This window comes from Limulus polyphemus, unplaced genomic scaffold, assembly GCF_000517525.1.
Source record: "Limulus polyphemus unplaced genomic scaffold, Limulus_polyphemus-2.1.2 Scaffold1322, whole genome shotgun sequence".
Classification (NCBI taxonomy): Eukaryota; Metazoa; Arthropoda; class Merostomata; order Xiphosura; family Limulidae; genus Limulus; species Limulus polyphemus.
In genome coordinates, this window is record NW_013666932.1 from 36,674 (window position 1) to 52,720 (window position 16,047).

General features: G+C 32.5%; 1 protein-coding gene across 2 annotated transcripts in view; it reads right to left on the reverse strand.

The window, feature by feature from the left end:
- The window catches only part of LOC106463090 (neuropeptides capa receptor-like), an 82,280-nt gene that overhangs the window by 10,336 nt on the left and 55,897 nt on the right, over positions 1-16,047 (reverse strand). For both annotated transcript variants that reach the window (XM_013923061.2, XM_013923060.2), the window contains exon 3: positions 3,528-4,082. In XM_013923061.2, coding sequence (XP_013778515.1) covers positions 3,528-4,082 — 555 coding nt within the window. The remainder of the gene's footprint in view (positions 1-3,527; positions 4,083-16,047) is intronic.

Sequence of the window (16,047 nt, forward strand, 5' to 3'; positions counted from 1 at the left end):
AAATCACCATTGCCATTAAGGTTCAGCATCACTACTGCTACTATATTGGTTTTCAAAGCTTCATGAAGTTCATAATATGGGCATTGAATCTCACCATAACTCACCATACATCTCTGTATGCTGTTGTCATATATGATGCTGTGAAACGTCATTATCAGGTTCTCAGAAGCAGACTGAAATATATATATACAGGAACCAGTATTTCATTAACAGATGATACTGCTCTTCCATTGCAAGATGCGTAGTGTAAGCTCCATCAGTTAGGCTGAATGACACGACGTGAAATTAATACAAGTCATTTTGAGAGCTAAAAGCATTCACATTTTCTTCATTTACAGTGTTTTTAATTATTCCGTCTAGAAGACGAACAGCTGTCTGACTATAGTTACAACCAACATTGGCAAAAAACAGTATGTCGAGCAATAGTTATCTAAGCAAGTGCAACACAGTTGCTAGAGTGAAGACAGTGTGTGTTTTGTGTATCAGTACAACCATCCCAGCAGATAGCAGCAATACACTAGACTAGAGGTGCTGAATTTTTGTTCTCTATATACTAGTGTTGTCCATGTCCACTGTTTATGGGTTTTCACTTGTCAGCATCGGATGGTTTTTGTGAACTGCAACTTACCTGTACTACAGACCACGTTTATTGATATGTTCTGCAGCATATCTATCGCTAATGTTAGAGACCATGACTTTTGTCTTGTGATAGACAGTAACAATAACCAGAAAGAGAGATTATTTTCTGTGTACCTTGAACTTACCTCTATTAGCCATAACGAAGACAGTTTTGGTTAGTCAAAGTGGTTGCTCCACTTGGTGTGTCTGACACAGGACAAGGATTAGCAGCACTAATGTCTACCAAAATTTCAAACTAATTTCGATGTTTGTTTACAAGCACATATGCCAAGTTATGTCTAGCCCTGGATAAACTGAGCTGGTAAACATAGATTTGGACACAAGCAAGTAATTTCCCACCCCTCCCTCCAAGTTGGTAGCCAGAGCCAACATAGACTCCGCTAGATTGAGCTAGTCAGAACAACAACAATCACTGTCTTTTGTTTATCCTTCTTCTTCTGTTATCTAACAGATATTTGGAAATAATCATGCTGTCTCTTCTGTTAGTCATATAGAGTGTTTGTTCTCCAATGTCCAATCAGCTCACACGTAAAGCAGTTGCTCCATTTCTCTAATTCACAGTTTCATCAGTCAGAACCTTATTTCCACAAGAGTAGGGTTGCCGTGGATGTGTATCTTTGACTACTCACTGGTAACTAAAGGTGCCTGTTGTCTCACTTAATAGAGAAGTAATTTCAACTGGCAGACGTCATCCTTCCATGGCATCTCTAAATCCATCTAAGTCAGCAGTGGGACCAATAAGTGATGGAGGTTAAAAATACTAGTTGTCCTCACCCAGAATAAGATGGTCAATTCTCCCACGCACTAGAGGTAAGATCAGAAGAGAGGGCCTAACCAGAAGATCTGGAGGTACCAGGCTGCAGCTCGTATCTATAGTATAATGGTCAAATAAAAATATCCCTGCATCGCTCTCTGTATCTGATGTGAAAAATCTAATCCGAGTAAGAGAATCTTTGAACCTCTTGCAGATCGTTCAAAGACTACTGCACTCCAGCACTCTTTTTCTCTTTCATCTTGGAAATTATCTTTCCATGCTAACAAAGCTCAAAGTGCAATAAAAGAAAGGGAATAGAAAAACAAGACAACTTAAACTCTGAAATCAATAGTCCTTGTTCATGGCACCAAATTGTTCTTAAAACTTAGCTTATGGTATTCTAAGATGCACTTGAAACCAACAGATGAGCTTTAGGACCATGATAAATAAAGTTCGATAAGATTTGGTAGCAGAGTTTTAAATAAATGTAAGTGACTCGAGTAGAAATAAAGAGACTAAACACAAGATTTTCAGTAAAAAAGTTCGGAAATGAACAAAGAAAAATGGAAATTCTAGTAGGGGTTCTTTATTTCAGAGCCAAGAAAAAGATATTTCCAGAACGCTCTGTTTTTAAAGCTAACCATATATGCCACCATATCCTAAATGACAAGCAATCAACTTCATCAATCGGTCACTGAAGCAAATAAGAACTTTGTATAAAGCTCTATTCCATCCCACGCTCTACCAGAACTTCCAAGGTACTTCCACGTCATCAAACAAAAAAGGAAAACTAGAGTTTCTAGCTTCTTTAGATTCACATATGATCAATATACTAGATAACCTATTGAGATCCTCTCAACGACATATCCAGCAAACAGTCTAAATGTGAAGATAGACAAATTTTAGTATTTAGCCAACAATGAGACAGTTTCTAAAAGCAATACTAAACGAGTTAAAGGGTGGGCAAACCCAGTTCGTCTAGAACTCGTGAATAAGTACAGAAACATGTGCTAAATATTTTAAAGAATTATAGTAATAAAGATATATTCATATAACACATTATAAAGAGATTTAGTTTATTATACTTGCATATTATTACAAATGTACAGTTCGTTATTTCATTTGATTAATCTATCATAACTAAATCATTATGTCTTTCTTTTTGCTTATTAAAACTAAATCATCTGTATCTGTGTTTTTCTCTATCAGAACTCTGATTTAACATAAATATATTACTTATTCAAGCAACCATTACTTTCAAAGTTGAAGGCTAATTTTTCATGACTCTCTTCACTATGTTTCATGTTTCCAAAAGTAATAACAAATTCAACAAACATTGCATCTAGAAGTGTCAAATATGATACGAGATATTTGAAGCGATCCGTTGTTTCTTGTATTACTTTCTAGTTTTCTGTTTCAAAAATAAGAATAAGCTATTTGCTACAATTTTCAGAGTGATGCAAATATCAAAGAACTGTATGTTATCAAATACGAAATATTAGCTCACGTTAAGTAACAAAGTTCATACCATGAATATCTGAGGAATGAAAATCAACCCTAAGGAAAGTCACGTAATGAACTTTGGTATGAGGGAAAGTTTAATCCAAATTATTATCATGATTTGCACTAAGTTTGCACACATTAACGTATATGTATTTAGTTTTATCAGTTACTTTTAGCAACTAATTTTGACGGTTAACTTATTTTTATTACTTTAAATTTCACGGATGATGACCTGTTTAAAATAGTCGCCAATATGAGCTCAAACGTGTTACAATTATGTTTATATTAAATCTAGCTTTGAGTCTGGTATCATAAATCCAGCATCTGTATGCTATTACTGCCGGCCTGAAAAGCTGAGTAAATATTATGTTTTTTTGTTCAACAGAAGCTTGCACCATTAGGCTGACTGGTATTTCTGATGTGATTACCACGCAATGCCATTTCGCGTTTTCTTATATATATATACATATATATATATTGTATGTGCTAAATTTCATAATTTTATCTCAACCTATGTTTTAAAATGGTCTAACTTGTTTATCTATGCTTTCATTTCCTGCTTTGACAACTATCTGTACATCAAATTTAGATATTAATTTTAGAAACGTATTTTGCGATATTATTAGCCTACCTAACATTTTGTGCACCGATCGACGACCACGATGTTTTCTGGAGTCAACGCCAGTAGATGAGTGTTTTGAAGATTCCCCAGATGATACGCGATTGAAGCGTGAGTTTCGCAGTGTTAGTCCTATTTTTACATACAGAATAATGATCAATGACATCGGGAGGATGAAAAAGGCAAAGATGGAGAATTGTAGAAGAGGCAAACTGACATCATTACTTTCCATTGGAAGCGCACAAAAGGCAGATCCTTCAAGATTGTTCCCCGATCCCTTAGGATACTCCACGTAGTTCACTTTGGTGAAGATAGCAAACGGTATTGCACTAATGCATGACACAATCCACACAGCCGTAATTATCTTAATCGCTCTGGAAAGAGAAGATAAGGTCTGGATACTTAGAGGATGGCATATAGCGATGTAGCGTTCAGTGGTAAATGCGACAATTGTCAGTACTGAAGCATAACTTGTCATCTCGGCCACCATGGCTCGTAATTTGCATACTGTCTCTCCTAGCAGCCAGGGGTACTGTTGCCAGTAAAGTTTTAGATCGTTTGGAATTCCTGGAAAAGACAAATATACTTTATGAGCTTTATTCTGAAATCAATTTGATACTGGGATCCAATATAAAATTCAAATCCAAGCACGTCACAGTCTTCGAAAAAAATAATATTTTGTAGCAGTATTTGTATGATATAACATCCAAATCAAACTAATGATAAGTCGGATCACGCCATTCTTTCCGACCAAGTAGGGTTTACAGCAAGAAGAATGTATAATACATTTTAATTATATTTTGTTTGCTATACATTGCTGCTGACGAAGCATTTCGCCTAATTCCAGAAGTCAGTACTCGGATGAGTTTCAACTAGCAGAGTCTTAGCTGAATCATGATTTATGTTAACCGTTTATGACAGAAGATACATAATTTAAATTGTCAACAGTCTTATTGTGATGTAACATCACACATTTATTATTATGTCATGCTCCGCCAGCTGAGATAACATTTCTTTCAACAAAATTCATATTCGGAAACATCTGTTAGCTGAGTTCTTGCACAGATCTTAAAATATAACGTTGATAAATGGAAACATCGGCACATGTAGATATGCAGATCTTGAAAGTTGAGTTGTTCAAAACTCGACTTTTAAGTGTTTATAGAACTTTGAATATAATGAAGAATGGAATACCTCGCACAGTGTTGGCAGTGTGACTGTAGATAGTTAACGTATCATTTTGATTCTTAGATGTGAAAACTTAAAGAGCCTGCAAGGACTCATGCGTTTGAAAACATCAGAAGTATGAAATGCTTGAAAACATGAACACATCTAATATGTGATTAAAACATTGAATTGTTCATTACAGTTAAATTGATGAAGTTAATTAAATACTTGTTCTAAAATAGCTCTTTAGTAACCTTACGTATTTTAAGACTATAAATACAGCTCCTTGATTGCAGAATACGCACAAGAGCTTGTTACGCTTTCACCTTTATACCAAATCTCATCTTTCTCATCGTTAAATTACGACTTTTACACGATCAATCTCACGTGAGATCAGTATTATGGATTTTAGTAATTTTATCTTTTACTGCATTTTTCATCGGCTCTTATGGAAAGAAAGATCAAATCAAGTAATTTTTTCGAGTGTGCAAGACTGTTATAGTCCATCCTACACTAAATTTTGTTTAAATAGTTGTGTGTTTAATTTGAAGAAAAAAATTTCATTCCAGAGGTTAAGAGGATGTACACTGAGTGGTCACAAGTAAATAGGGCCAACTACTCAATAAACTACTGTATATTAAGGGCCAACTACTCCTGCTTTGCTTCAGTTTCAAACAGAATTTCTCCATGAAAGATCTGAGACTGATGGTAACTGGTAAGTAAGTTGTATCTGTAACCACGGTTGTTGATATGTCAAGGAAAACAGCCTCTAAAGGGATATTAGTATGCATTTCAGGTGGGAAAAGCAACAACAAAGGACAGATTATTATGTGGGAAAAGTACCATGCACTGCCTAGTAAAACAAAACAGGAAAACAATTGTAACCAAACTTTACACAGTGTCAACTGTTGCGCATCGGAAGCAAGTGTACTAGAGACATAGAGAATAGGAGATTAATCATTTAAGATATCATGGATATACATAAGCATCCGTTGTACAAAGAAAAATACTTTTGCTCATTTAATAATACAATAAGCACAACTTTAGGTTATGGAATAGTAATGAGGAATGATCTGGTCAGATGGATCAACAATGACTTTTTTTCTCAGTAAACTGACCAGTGTATGTCATGTGAATAAAGTCCTAAGAATGATAGACCTCAAGCCATTGGTTAGAACTTTAGGTATGTTAAGGATTCTGTCATGAATCCATCATGGAATTAGACCAATTATTATACTGAAAGGCAAGATAACAGCTTATCACTCCAGGAACGTCTTAAGAGATCCTGTTCATCCGTTGATATTTCCAATTTCTATCAAATCACTGCTTTAATATTTACTACAGATCCATTATTATACATGCACTTGATTCAAACAAAAACAAAAAAAATATTTTGTTTCTAGTTTGTTTTTTCTCTTTAGAACAAAGCCACGCTAGACTATCTGTTGTGTCCATCACACGAGACGAACCCAGAATTTTAGCATTTTATGTTCGAAAACTTACCGCTGTCCCACCGGGAGACAATAAATTATTATTATTAATTTATTTGTAGATTTATTAATATAATTTATTTACAGTTGCAGTGAGAATTTTTTTAAGAGCAAAAACAAAAGCAATAAAGAAAATGTTTTGTAGGATTATGAGTTATAGGTTGTTGTATTAAACTAAAAACTCATTAAAGAAACCTTCTACCACTGCTTAAGATCAGGCTCCACATTTTTGAGATATCATTTGATATCAAGTTTAATTATTAATGAGTCAGTTTCTTTCGTAATATAGTCGTAGATATAAAAACAGGATATAACTCATAAGATAAGGAAAGTTAGTAATGGTCTCGCCTACATAAAAAAACTTGTAGGTTAAAGTTGACTACAAAAATTGATTAAGTTCACCGCTGTACCTATTTTGGAGTTAAGTTGAAGTTTGACGTATCAACAGTTTAGTATTGATCTCAATATTCTGTTTTCAAATGTTTATAGCCTGAATAGTGCAGAAAATAGATCTACAGACGAGATAGAGCTGCTTAGTTGGTGTGAATGGTTTTTTAAAAAATACATTAAAGTTCTAATCACTAGGGAACTTCAAAGGATTCTCCTATAATGTCAACACGTTCTGTTATTGTTCTTTTGGTACATCACGGTTAAACGCGCATCATGCACACTTCACGCACGACCGATCTCTCTACTTATCGATTCATCGGATGGATCCATTTCCGTTGGTAAACTGACGTGTGAAATGTAAAAGTAAATTTTTGGTACTCTTTTTTTTAGATGCAAATAGAGTCCAATGTGTCATGATACCAAATAAAAGAATCCGAGAAACTGCGAAGACTTGCTAAAGCCAAAAGATAGATACGTGTCTAACAATTCTCACAAATATCTAGCATCATGAATGACTGTAATAGAAAAAAAATTTTCAGTAAAAAAATTATAAGTCTTTAAATGCCCTTACGCGTATGATAACGAATCATTATTAAGTAGCCTGAACAATCACATGAGTCTGATTATTATCGTACAGGTTATTAACCATGACAACGATTGATAACAGATTACCACAACCTTACCGTTAGTACTTAATCGTTAGTGTATCATTTTATTTGTTGATCTGTTTTTGGATTTTTTAGCTTTCTTTGAAATGATCTTCTGTTTCAATGAAATTGAAAAATGGTTTTGCTCACCATCAATTGCCACTAATAATTATGAAACTATTATGTTTTATATTACAACTTACTTACCATTCGTTACAAAATTTGGTCATGATATTTTTTACATACAACTTAAGCTACATGATTCTACATAGTCGTGGAATGTCTTTCATCTTAGCAACGTGTTTAACAATGTCAGGTAATGATACAGAGCGTGTGATAGTTTTTAAGTGAACTCTGAAAAACTAGTCCTATTATCCAATGACAGAGTGGCATACAACACGCTTTAAACGTGAGCTGAAACCAGAAAATAGTTATTTTTTGGTCTGATGTCAAAATTCTAGAAAGCTTAATAAAAGAAACTGCATTCTAGTCTGATGCTCTGGGATGGCATGTCGTTTAGTCTTAAAACACATTGCAACAGTCATGAAAAACGAACTTTATATGTGAAATTTTCTGAACTCAACTAAAAAATTTAATAAATATATATATATATTTGAAACCAATCTTATGAGTATTTTGCTCGATGAACTGAAAAGAACTTCAGAGATCTTTGTAGTTCTTAGATGATTTATTAAAAAAATTGAGAACTGTAGAAATTATAAGGAAAACTGAACTGATAACCAGTACATGAACTCCATATTATAAACACTTTATATCGTTTATAGATATCGAATGAATATCTTGTGTATGTGTTGATATATATATATATATACACACACACACTTCATACAACGTTGCCACCTGCAGGCAGGTTCCCGATTTATGGAGTGGTTGTTGTGTCTTTTTATTAGCATCTGTCAAGTTTCCGTATACGTTTGGCATTTTCTAATTGTTTTTAACACTAAAATAGGTTGAAAGTAACTATCATTTTAAGGAAAAGTTTCCGTCATAACTTAACTAGCATAGAGCTAGAAACCTTATAGTTTTAATTACGCAATGTTAATGTAAAAATAGGTTTAACAGTTTTGTAAAATTTAAGAAACAACAAATAACAAACAAATTTCAATTTGCATTATTTACGATTAAGGGATCAATCTTACTGCCCCTCAGATTTCTGATTTAAGTAAGTATATAAGAGCAGATGGTGATATAAGGGAAGAACCATCTTTTGATGCATGGCGTACTTTGCCCTAACAAGAAAAAACTTTTAAGGACTGGCAAAGTCGCTTGCTTAAGACATTTCCTTAATATGCTATTCACTACAAAACCTTAGCCATTCATCTAATTCTGTATTCTCTTGTCATACAAGGTGGGTGTTCACGGTCAATAAAAATAATATATGCAACTTTATGAATTTTTCATTTAAACTGTGTCTTTATATAAAGTAAATAATAAAAGTTCGTGATTTTGAAGTATCGAAAAAAGTTTTCTTTAATTTAATTAATGTAGTCGGAGACTTGTGGATATTTTTCATATAATATTCGCTATAAACACTGCTCTATGGCCTATTGCTTGCATCGTGGGAAGTACAAGGACATAGCTATTGATGAAAGTATAAGGATACCAATGAGAATTAAGTTTTAAAATTTCGGGCCAAATGCATGAGTAATATAACAAAAGTTTCTAAGTCGTTTTTTTTAAACTTACACTTACTTTTTTATACATTAATTTAATGTACAATGCATTTTCATTCAGGTATTTTTAATTTTTATCTCTTTAATTTTAGTTTTTCAACTTATTTGCAACTAAAAAGAACAAAAAGTTGACAAATCTATATACGATGGAAGATCTCCTTAATTAGTTATAATATTTTTTTATTATAAATGAATGGATTTTACTCTTTTTATGTTAAAGCCTGCGCATCGTATTCCTAAATTAAACAGAAAATAAAACCACTTCTTATTAGATTCAACAGTGTGATTAGCTTTTTCACTAACAATATATTAATGAGATAAATAACTGGCAAACTGTTAGATGCCCCGATCAATCTCTGGCATGAAGGAGCAGCTTCTCGCCAGCTGTAACCAGATCTCTGACGATGATTGATAGTGATGTTTTTTCACTTCTTCCATACGGTATCAAACAACAGCTGTGATAATCAACATAGTTGTTCTATATATTATTGTATACGAGTGTATGAACTGTTTGTGAAACATACAATAAGAAAGTTTATTATCTCTGGGCCCGAAAACGTTAAAGAGCGTATCATCAATACTTTTATAGTGTCCGAGAAAGTAGTATCATTGTATACATAGCAAAGGATGGCCGTGTTTTTTATGAATATATCTTTAGAAGGCAAGTGATTTTCCTCAATCATGGCACTCTAGAATAGTTCGTTTTCTGTTTAACTATAGCTGAAGAGCACTCTAGAAGAGTTTGTTTTCTGTTGAACTATAGCTTTGCTTAATACAAAAAATATCTTAACACAGTGATTGACTTGAAGTTTTCATAACTAAGAAATTGTAATTTGTTTACGCACATATTGTATTATTCTGATCAAAAGTAAGCAAACTATATAGAACTGAACAAAAAGCAGTTTTTAAGTTAATGAAATCAATTAATGGTGGTAAAGTAACTACTTTTGGTCATTATGTCTTGGAATGGAAAAAGTTAATTTTCAACGTATGCATCAAGATCGTTTGAAGTTAGTGCTTTTAGAACTGTATAAATCGAATTACTCTTTAACGCAGCATCAAAGCTACAACTTCTTATCTATTCAAAGTTTCAGTCTTTTAAACCAAATCAATATCGTTATTACTATAGCAACTAATGTGTTATCTTTATACTAGGAACGCCATCACATCCAAGGAATAATATACATATAAAGTAGTTAAAACAAATACATATTAATAACATAAATAAATACGCGCAACGAAAACGCTATCACGTTAATGATGAAAAGTCAACAAGATGATGAAACGTAGTTCTAATATCTTTTCTGTGGCGGAAACACAGGATTATCTAAAGCACGGTAGATAACATTATTCTCTCTCTAATTTGATATGTAATTCAGGGATATCTATAAATACAAATAGTTTACAGCTTAGCGAAGTACGTAGATACGTTTTCAGTAAACAGATTCTCTTCCAAGCATATGTAGCTTTACAATAATTTCGGAAATAAAGTATGATATATAATAAAACAAGTGACCCTGTTTACTTGTAATGTTTTTTGTTTAATCTTATGTGCACGAACCAGATTGAAACAGCTACAATGCCTACCACTATGTAAACAGTTTTATCTAAATTGAAAACAATAAAAATAGGATACATCCTTCAGAATATTTCTATATGGTTTACTTTTTTAATTTGTAATCAATCAATTTTTTTTTGTTAATACTTTGACAACTGTTTTTAATAAAATCTTATTGATGATTCTGAATGATAAGCGTATTTTGGAAAATAGAAATGCTTTAGAAAACCAATAGTAGTTATCAAACTACTTGAACGACAGAATGACAAGCTGAATTGAAAACCATATAGAAAATCACTATTATCGACAAAGATCTGTTAACATAGGAAGAACGAGTCTTCCATACCAATATTGTTTCCATCAATCTTTCTTAACCTTTTTTTTTTCTTTCAACGTTTTCTTAGAGATCGTACTGTGACATTGGTCGATATATAAGACCTGTTCTTTCTTTTCCAGTGCTACTGGAAGCTCCATTCTCTGTACAGGGCCATTTTATGACCGGAACTCTTGTTAATAGGCTCGTTTAGACCTTTAACAATACTTAGTCAATATAATTCCGAAACGTTGTGGGGTTATTTCCTAAATATCTTTGAAACTTGCCCTATACAACTAGAAAATATTTTATTATTTGCTTTAAATATTCTTAACAAAGTATGATGTAAATATCTAAATGTCATTTCTAAATATTTTATTCACACACGTAGCGTTATTACATGGATATATCGACCTGTGCTTTGGGTCATATTAAAAATAATTCAAAAACCGATTAGCAGATATATTGATCTTTCAGCAAACCCCACCAAACAGACGTAAAAAATACACGGTAAAGCACATTGTTTACATAAGCAATATCTTAAGTAACAATTTAGCATGTGCCAATTCCTGGAAATTCAAAGATTCCTGTGTGGTGTGGTAGCGAAGAATCTCTGTTTATAAATAGGTACAACATGTTCTTGATTTCAAATGTAAGCCTTCAAACATTTTTTGCGTGGCATTGTTGCACTTGCAATTGCTTAGAAACTCTATTCAGGAAATTTGAGAAACACTGTTTCGTTTTTTGACGACTTTTAGGTTGGACTAGCTCCATTAGATGTAACTACATAAACCTAGTAACTATGTTTAAATACGAAAAAAACAAAACAATAACACCCAAACAGTTGGTTAAACCCTGAAGGTTCTATTATTTATGAGACACTCGTTGCTAATGCACGTTTTAGAAGAAATATGAAACGTCTTAATAGGTTTAGTTAAAATTCAAAGAGAAGCTATCTTTGAAATAATTTAGAACATTTGGATTTTGCATTGTGACGCTCGCGTCACATATTGACCCATATTCTATGACCAGCAAGAAATATTTGTGATTTTGAACTTTGACCCATTTTTGCTTCCAAAACTAACATTCTTCTAGGCTAAGTTAGGAAACATGTATTCTAACTGTGTTACTATGTCCTTCATTTATCATTTTATGCCCCCCCCCCAGTGGCACAGCAGTATGTCTGCGAACTTACAACGCTAGAAACCGGGTTTCGATACCCGTGGTGGGCACAGCACAGATAGCCCATTGTGTAGCTTTGTGCTTAATTACAAACAAATTATCATTTTGTGAATTAGTTAAAGAACAGTAACAACCGAGAACTTGATTTGATTTTAGACTTTGTATTTCAGCAAACGCCGCTACAAATCCAACATTATAAAAAGTACTTAAATCGAGGGCGAATTTACTAATAATTTAACGATTAGCATTCAAACATAGTTTATAAGCCGCGTGCATTAAAGCAGTTTTACAGTCGTTAATATCAGTATGATTAAAGAGAAAATAAAAGATATAATCGCTGCATATAATGCCAAAGAGAACAATCACCTACGCACATTCTGTTGCCATTAAAGAGCAACGGCAAACTTCCTTGTGTAACAGAGTAATTCGGATTGAAAACAAAAACGCTTTCCACTAAAGTGTAAGTGCACTTCGCTTGGAATCTACGACATTTATCTTCTGAAAACATTTTCATTTTTGGATAACATTTTTTTTTCTTTTTCATCAGTCAATGTTTAATTTTTTATCAGTTAAATTCAAATTTAATCATTTTCACTATGATTTAAGATTTGAAAATTACGTTGGAATGATCTATTATAATAGCATATTTAGTATAAAGCATTTCAATACAATACAAACTTCACTCTGTACTTAGATACGAAATATTATTATTGTATGATATAAAACTTCAGTCTTTAACTGAATATGATATATTATTGTTGTATAATATAAAACTAATCCTTAGGTGGACTAATATTGTTATTGTTGTATAATATAAAGTTCAGTCTTTAACTGAACATGATATATTATTGTTGTATAATATAAAACTATAATCCTTAGTGGACTAATATTGTTATTGTTGTATAATATAAAGTTCAGTCTTTAACTGTACTTCATTCTTTTACTGGATATATTGTGATGTTATTCTATAATAACAACGATAGTTACTTTGTTCTATGATATTATCTTTAGTTCTCACTTCTTGAGAAACTTATAACGTCAAAGGACGTCCTGGCATCCTTAAACTGTCTATGGATATCATGCAACATTGTTACTTGAAATGGACGTAGATACAGCAGTGGTAGCTCTAGCATATCTTATGTGGTCATGCTCATTGTGGTGCTCCAAATATGATGCATGAATCAAAGGTTCTGATATTAAATGTGCTTGCTTTGTCTCTAATATATACATATATATCGGCAAATATATATATAGGCAAATTAGCATATACTAACCCAGCTTATGATAAGTGAGCAAAGTATGCCTTTCACTGATAGCTGTCAGCACGGTTACTCTCACTGGCTATAGGACGACCCATAGACCCATAATTCCTTTCAAATAAACATAACATGCACATAAACAGAACTGCAAATTGCGACTCACAGAAATTCCACTGACAATGAATAAAATAATATATTAATATTTAATAATGAGCACACAATAACCACGAAATTACCAGTAGATAAAGTAAATGCAAAAACTAAATATTCAAAGATAGCACTTGATACACGTTATCATTGAAATAGTTGCTGTAACCATGACAATGAAAGCTGATTCTGACACACAGAGATGTTTTTGTTGTCTGATTAGTGTACTGCTACACAATAGGCTATCTGCTCTCTATCCACTGTGGAGAACTCACCACTGATCAACCTTTTATTTTGTGTAGGTTTTAGCAATCCACTCTATTAAAATATGTTTATAAATAGACGTTGTTTGCAAACCACATACGAATAGAAAAGTTTTTCTTTCTAAGTTCTTCAACAATACTTCATAAATATATCTCTTTAGTTTTTACAAAGTGTCAAGAATTCTTTCACAAACGCAATCAAGGAAACATTTTGCTTTAAGTAGATTAATTTCGTGAATCAAAATTAAACATATTTCGGAGTTTTTACTGGTGTTTTTGAGACATTCATTAGTGCTGTGTAAACTATATAAAGAAGTAATACTAGATTAAAAATGTTTTTCCTTTACCATCAATCGCTGTAATTTCATAACGTTGATTTCTCAGTGTGTTTTCTTTACGAGAACTTGGTCAGCGACTTAACTAGAAAACTTAGCTTGCTAGACGTTTTCTCCCCCAACGGACAATTAATGAGATGAAGAAAAATATTAATTTGTTGTCTCAAACGTGAAGGAGAATTTGCATAAATAACATCATTTTACAATTTGGTTTTATTTTCTATATGAATTAAAAACAACCCTTGTCAGGGCACTACGTAATATTTTCTTGTAAATGTACTTCAAGACCAAACTAACCAATAATTTTTTTTTGGTGTTAAACAAATTAAAAGCGTATTCGAGGTGAAATTTCTTAAAATACTTTATTATGGCTGTTAAATAAAATGTACATTGTTTTTTTTTTCTATGATTTTATATTTCAACTGCTAAAACAGAGAAAGTCATATTTTAACATCATATCTATTGATTTCTCCTGTAAGTTTTATAAACTTTTTCAAAAAAATCTAAATGTGTAAATGAAAAACAAAAAGATCGAATCTCATGATTAGAAAAACAAATGTGAAAAAGACGCAATTATTTATAAAAGTAAATAGCAGTCAATATTTCAAGTCTATTCTTCATAAAAAGTATGTTTCTGACGTTTCAAATACTGTTATTTGGTAGTTAATTTGGTAAAGAATTGAGTATATTAAAGTGAATTTTTAAACAAATGATTGACTTTTTTCAAATGCGCATTAGAAGTTTCAATTATTGATTCTAAGTGATGGAGGAACACGTTATCACTAGTTCTTTTAGCAGGTGTCATAAACTGGTGTTTTTTCCTTATTCGCTTTTATAGCTAAGAAAAATAATATGAGAGCATAAAAAAAGAAAGAAAAACAGAGCAGGATTACTGTTAAAGGCCAAATTTGTTTTCTATTGAAATATTCTTCCTTTCATCTTTTCATTGAATATTTCGAACATCCATGTTTAGTCGCGAGACATTTTTTCTCGTGAATTGAATGAAAACTTGTTTATGCTTGTAAGATTTCTCTAAGAGAAAAAACAGGTTCTGAGTCTTTCATGCCCACATGCTTTAGGTTTGTGAATTGTGTTTTGAAATATGCTGAGCTTCAAATATGATTTTATTTTTTCACTGATAGACACGTTTTGTTGAACCTATTTTTGTTTGTTATGAATTTTGCGCAAAGTTACACAAGGGCTATTTGCTCTAGCCGTCCCTAATCTAGTAATGAAACACAAGAGAGAGAGAAGGCAGCTAGTTATCACCCCCTACCGCCAACTCATGAGCTACTCTTTTATCAACGAATAGTGGGATTGACCGTAACATTATAACGCCTCCACGGCTGAAAGGGCGAGCATATTTAATGGAACGGGGATTCGAACCCACGACCCGCAGAGTGCGAGTCAAGCGCCCTAACCACCTGGTCATTCTAGGCCCACCTATTTCATTGTCCTTACTGAAGTTGTGTTTTAAACTATGTGTAGTATTTTTGGATAAATGTCATATCAACTTATAATGAGTGACTGAAAGATATAATAAGTAATGTAACAAGAAAAGATAGACTTTGAAATGGTGTATTGCTGTTTGAAACAAAAATGAGTGTCAAAATGCCAATGTCTGTTGAAGGTTATCAGTAAATATCCAACAACAACAATTACATGAGATTCATCAAATTTCAAATAACACAATTCACTGTTTGTTTTATTCATTAGAAGATGTGATTAAGTAATGAAGTGTTAGATTACTCAAGGACAACAAAATCATCGCTTTTGGATTTTTTGCATGAACAAACCAAAATTGATGAGAATGGCTTTGTGTTGGTCGTTTATCCAGCCTTTTTTGACAGAAACTCTACACCAACAAACCTATTAAAATTATAAGCGTTGTGCCTAACTTTAGAAGAGTTAAATACAATTTTTACTTAAGGTATTGAAAGAAATCTGCAGTAAAATTACCAAAGTTCAGAAAAGGTTGCTTAATGCCAACAGAAACTATATCAACTGATAGAATAACACGTAATGTTTTTGATGGATTTATTATTCTATATTTATTTTAATATCGATGTTTGTTTAAATTTAATTCA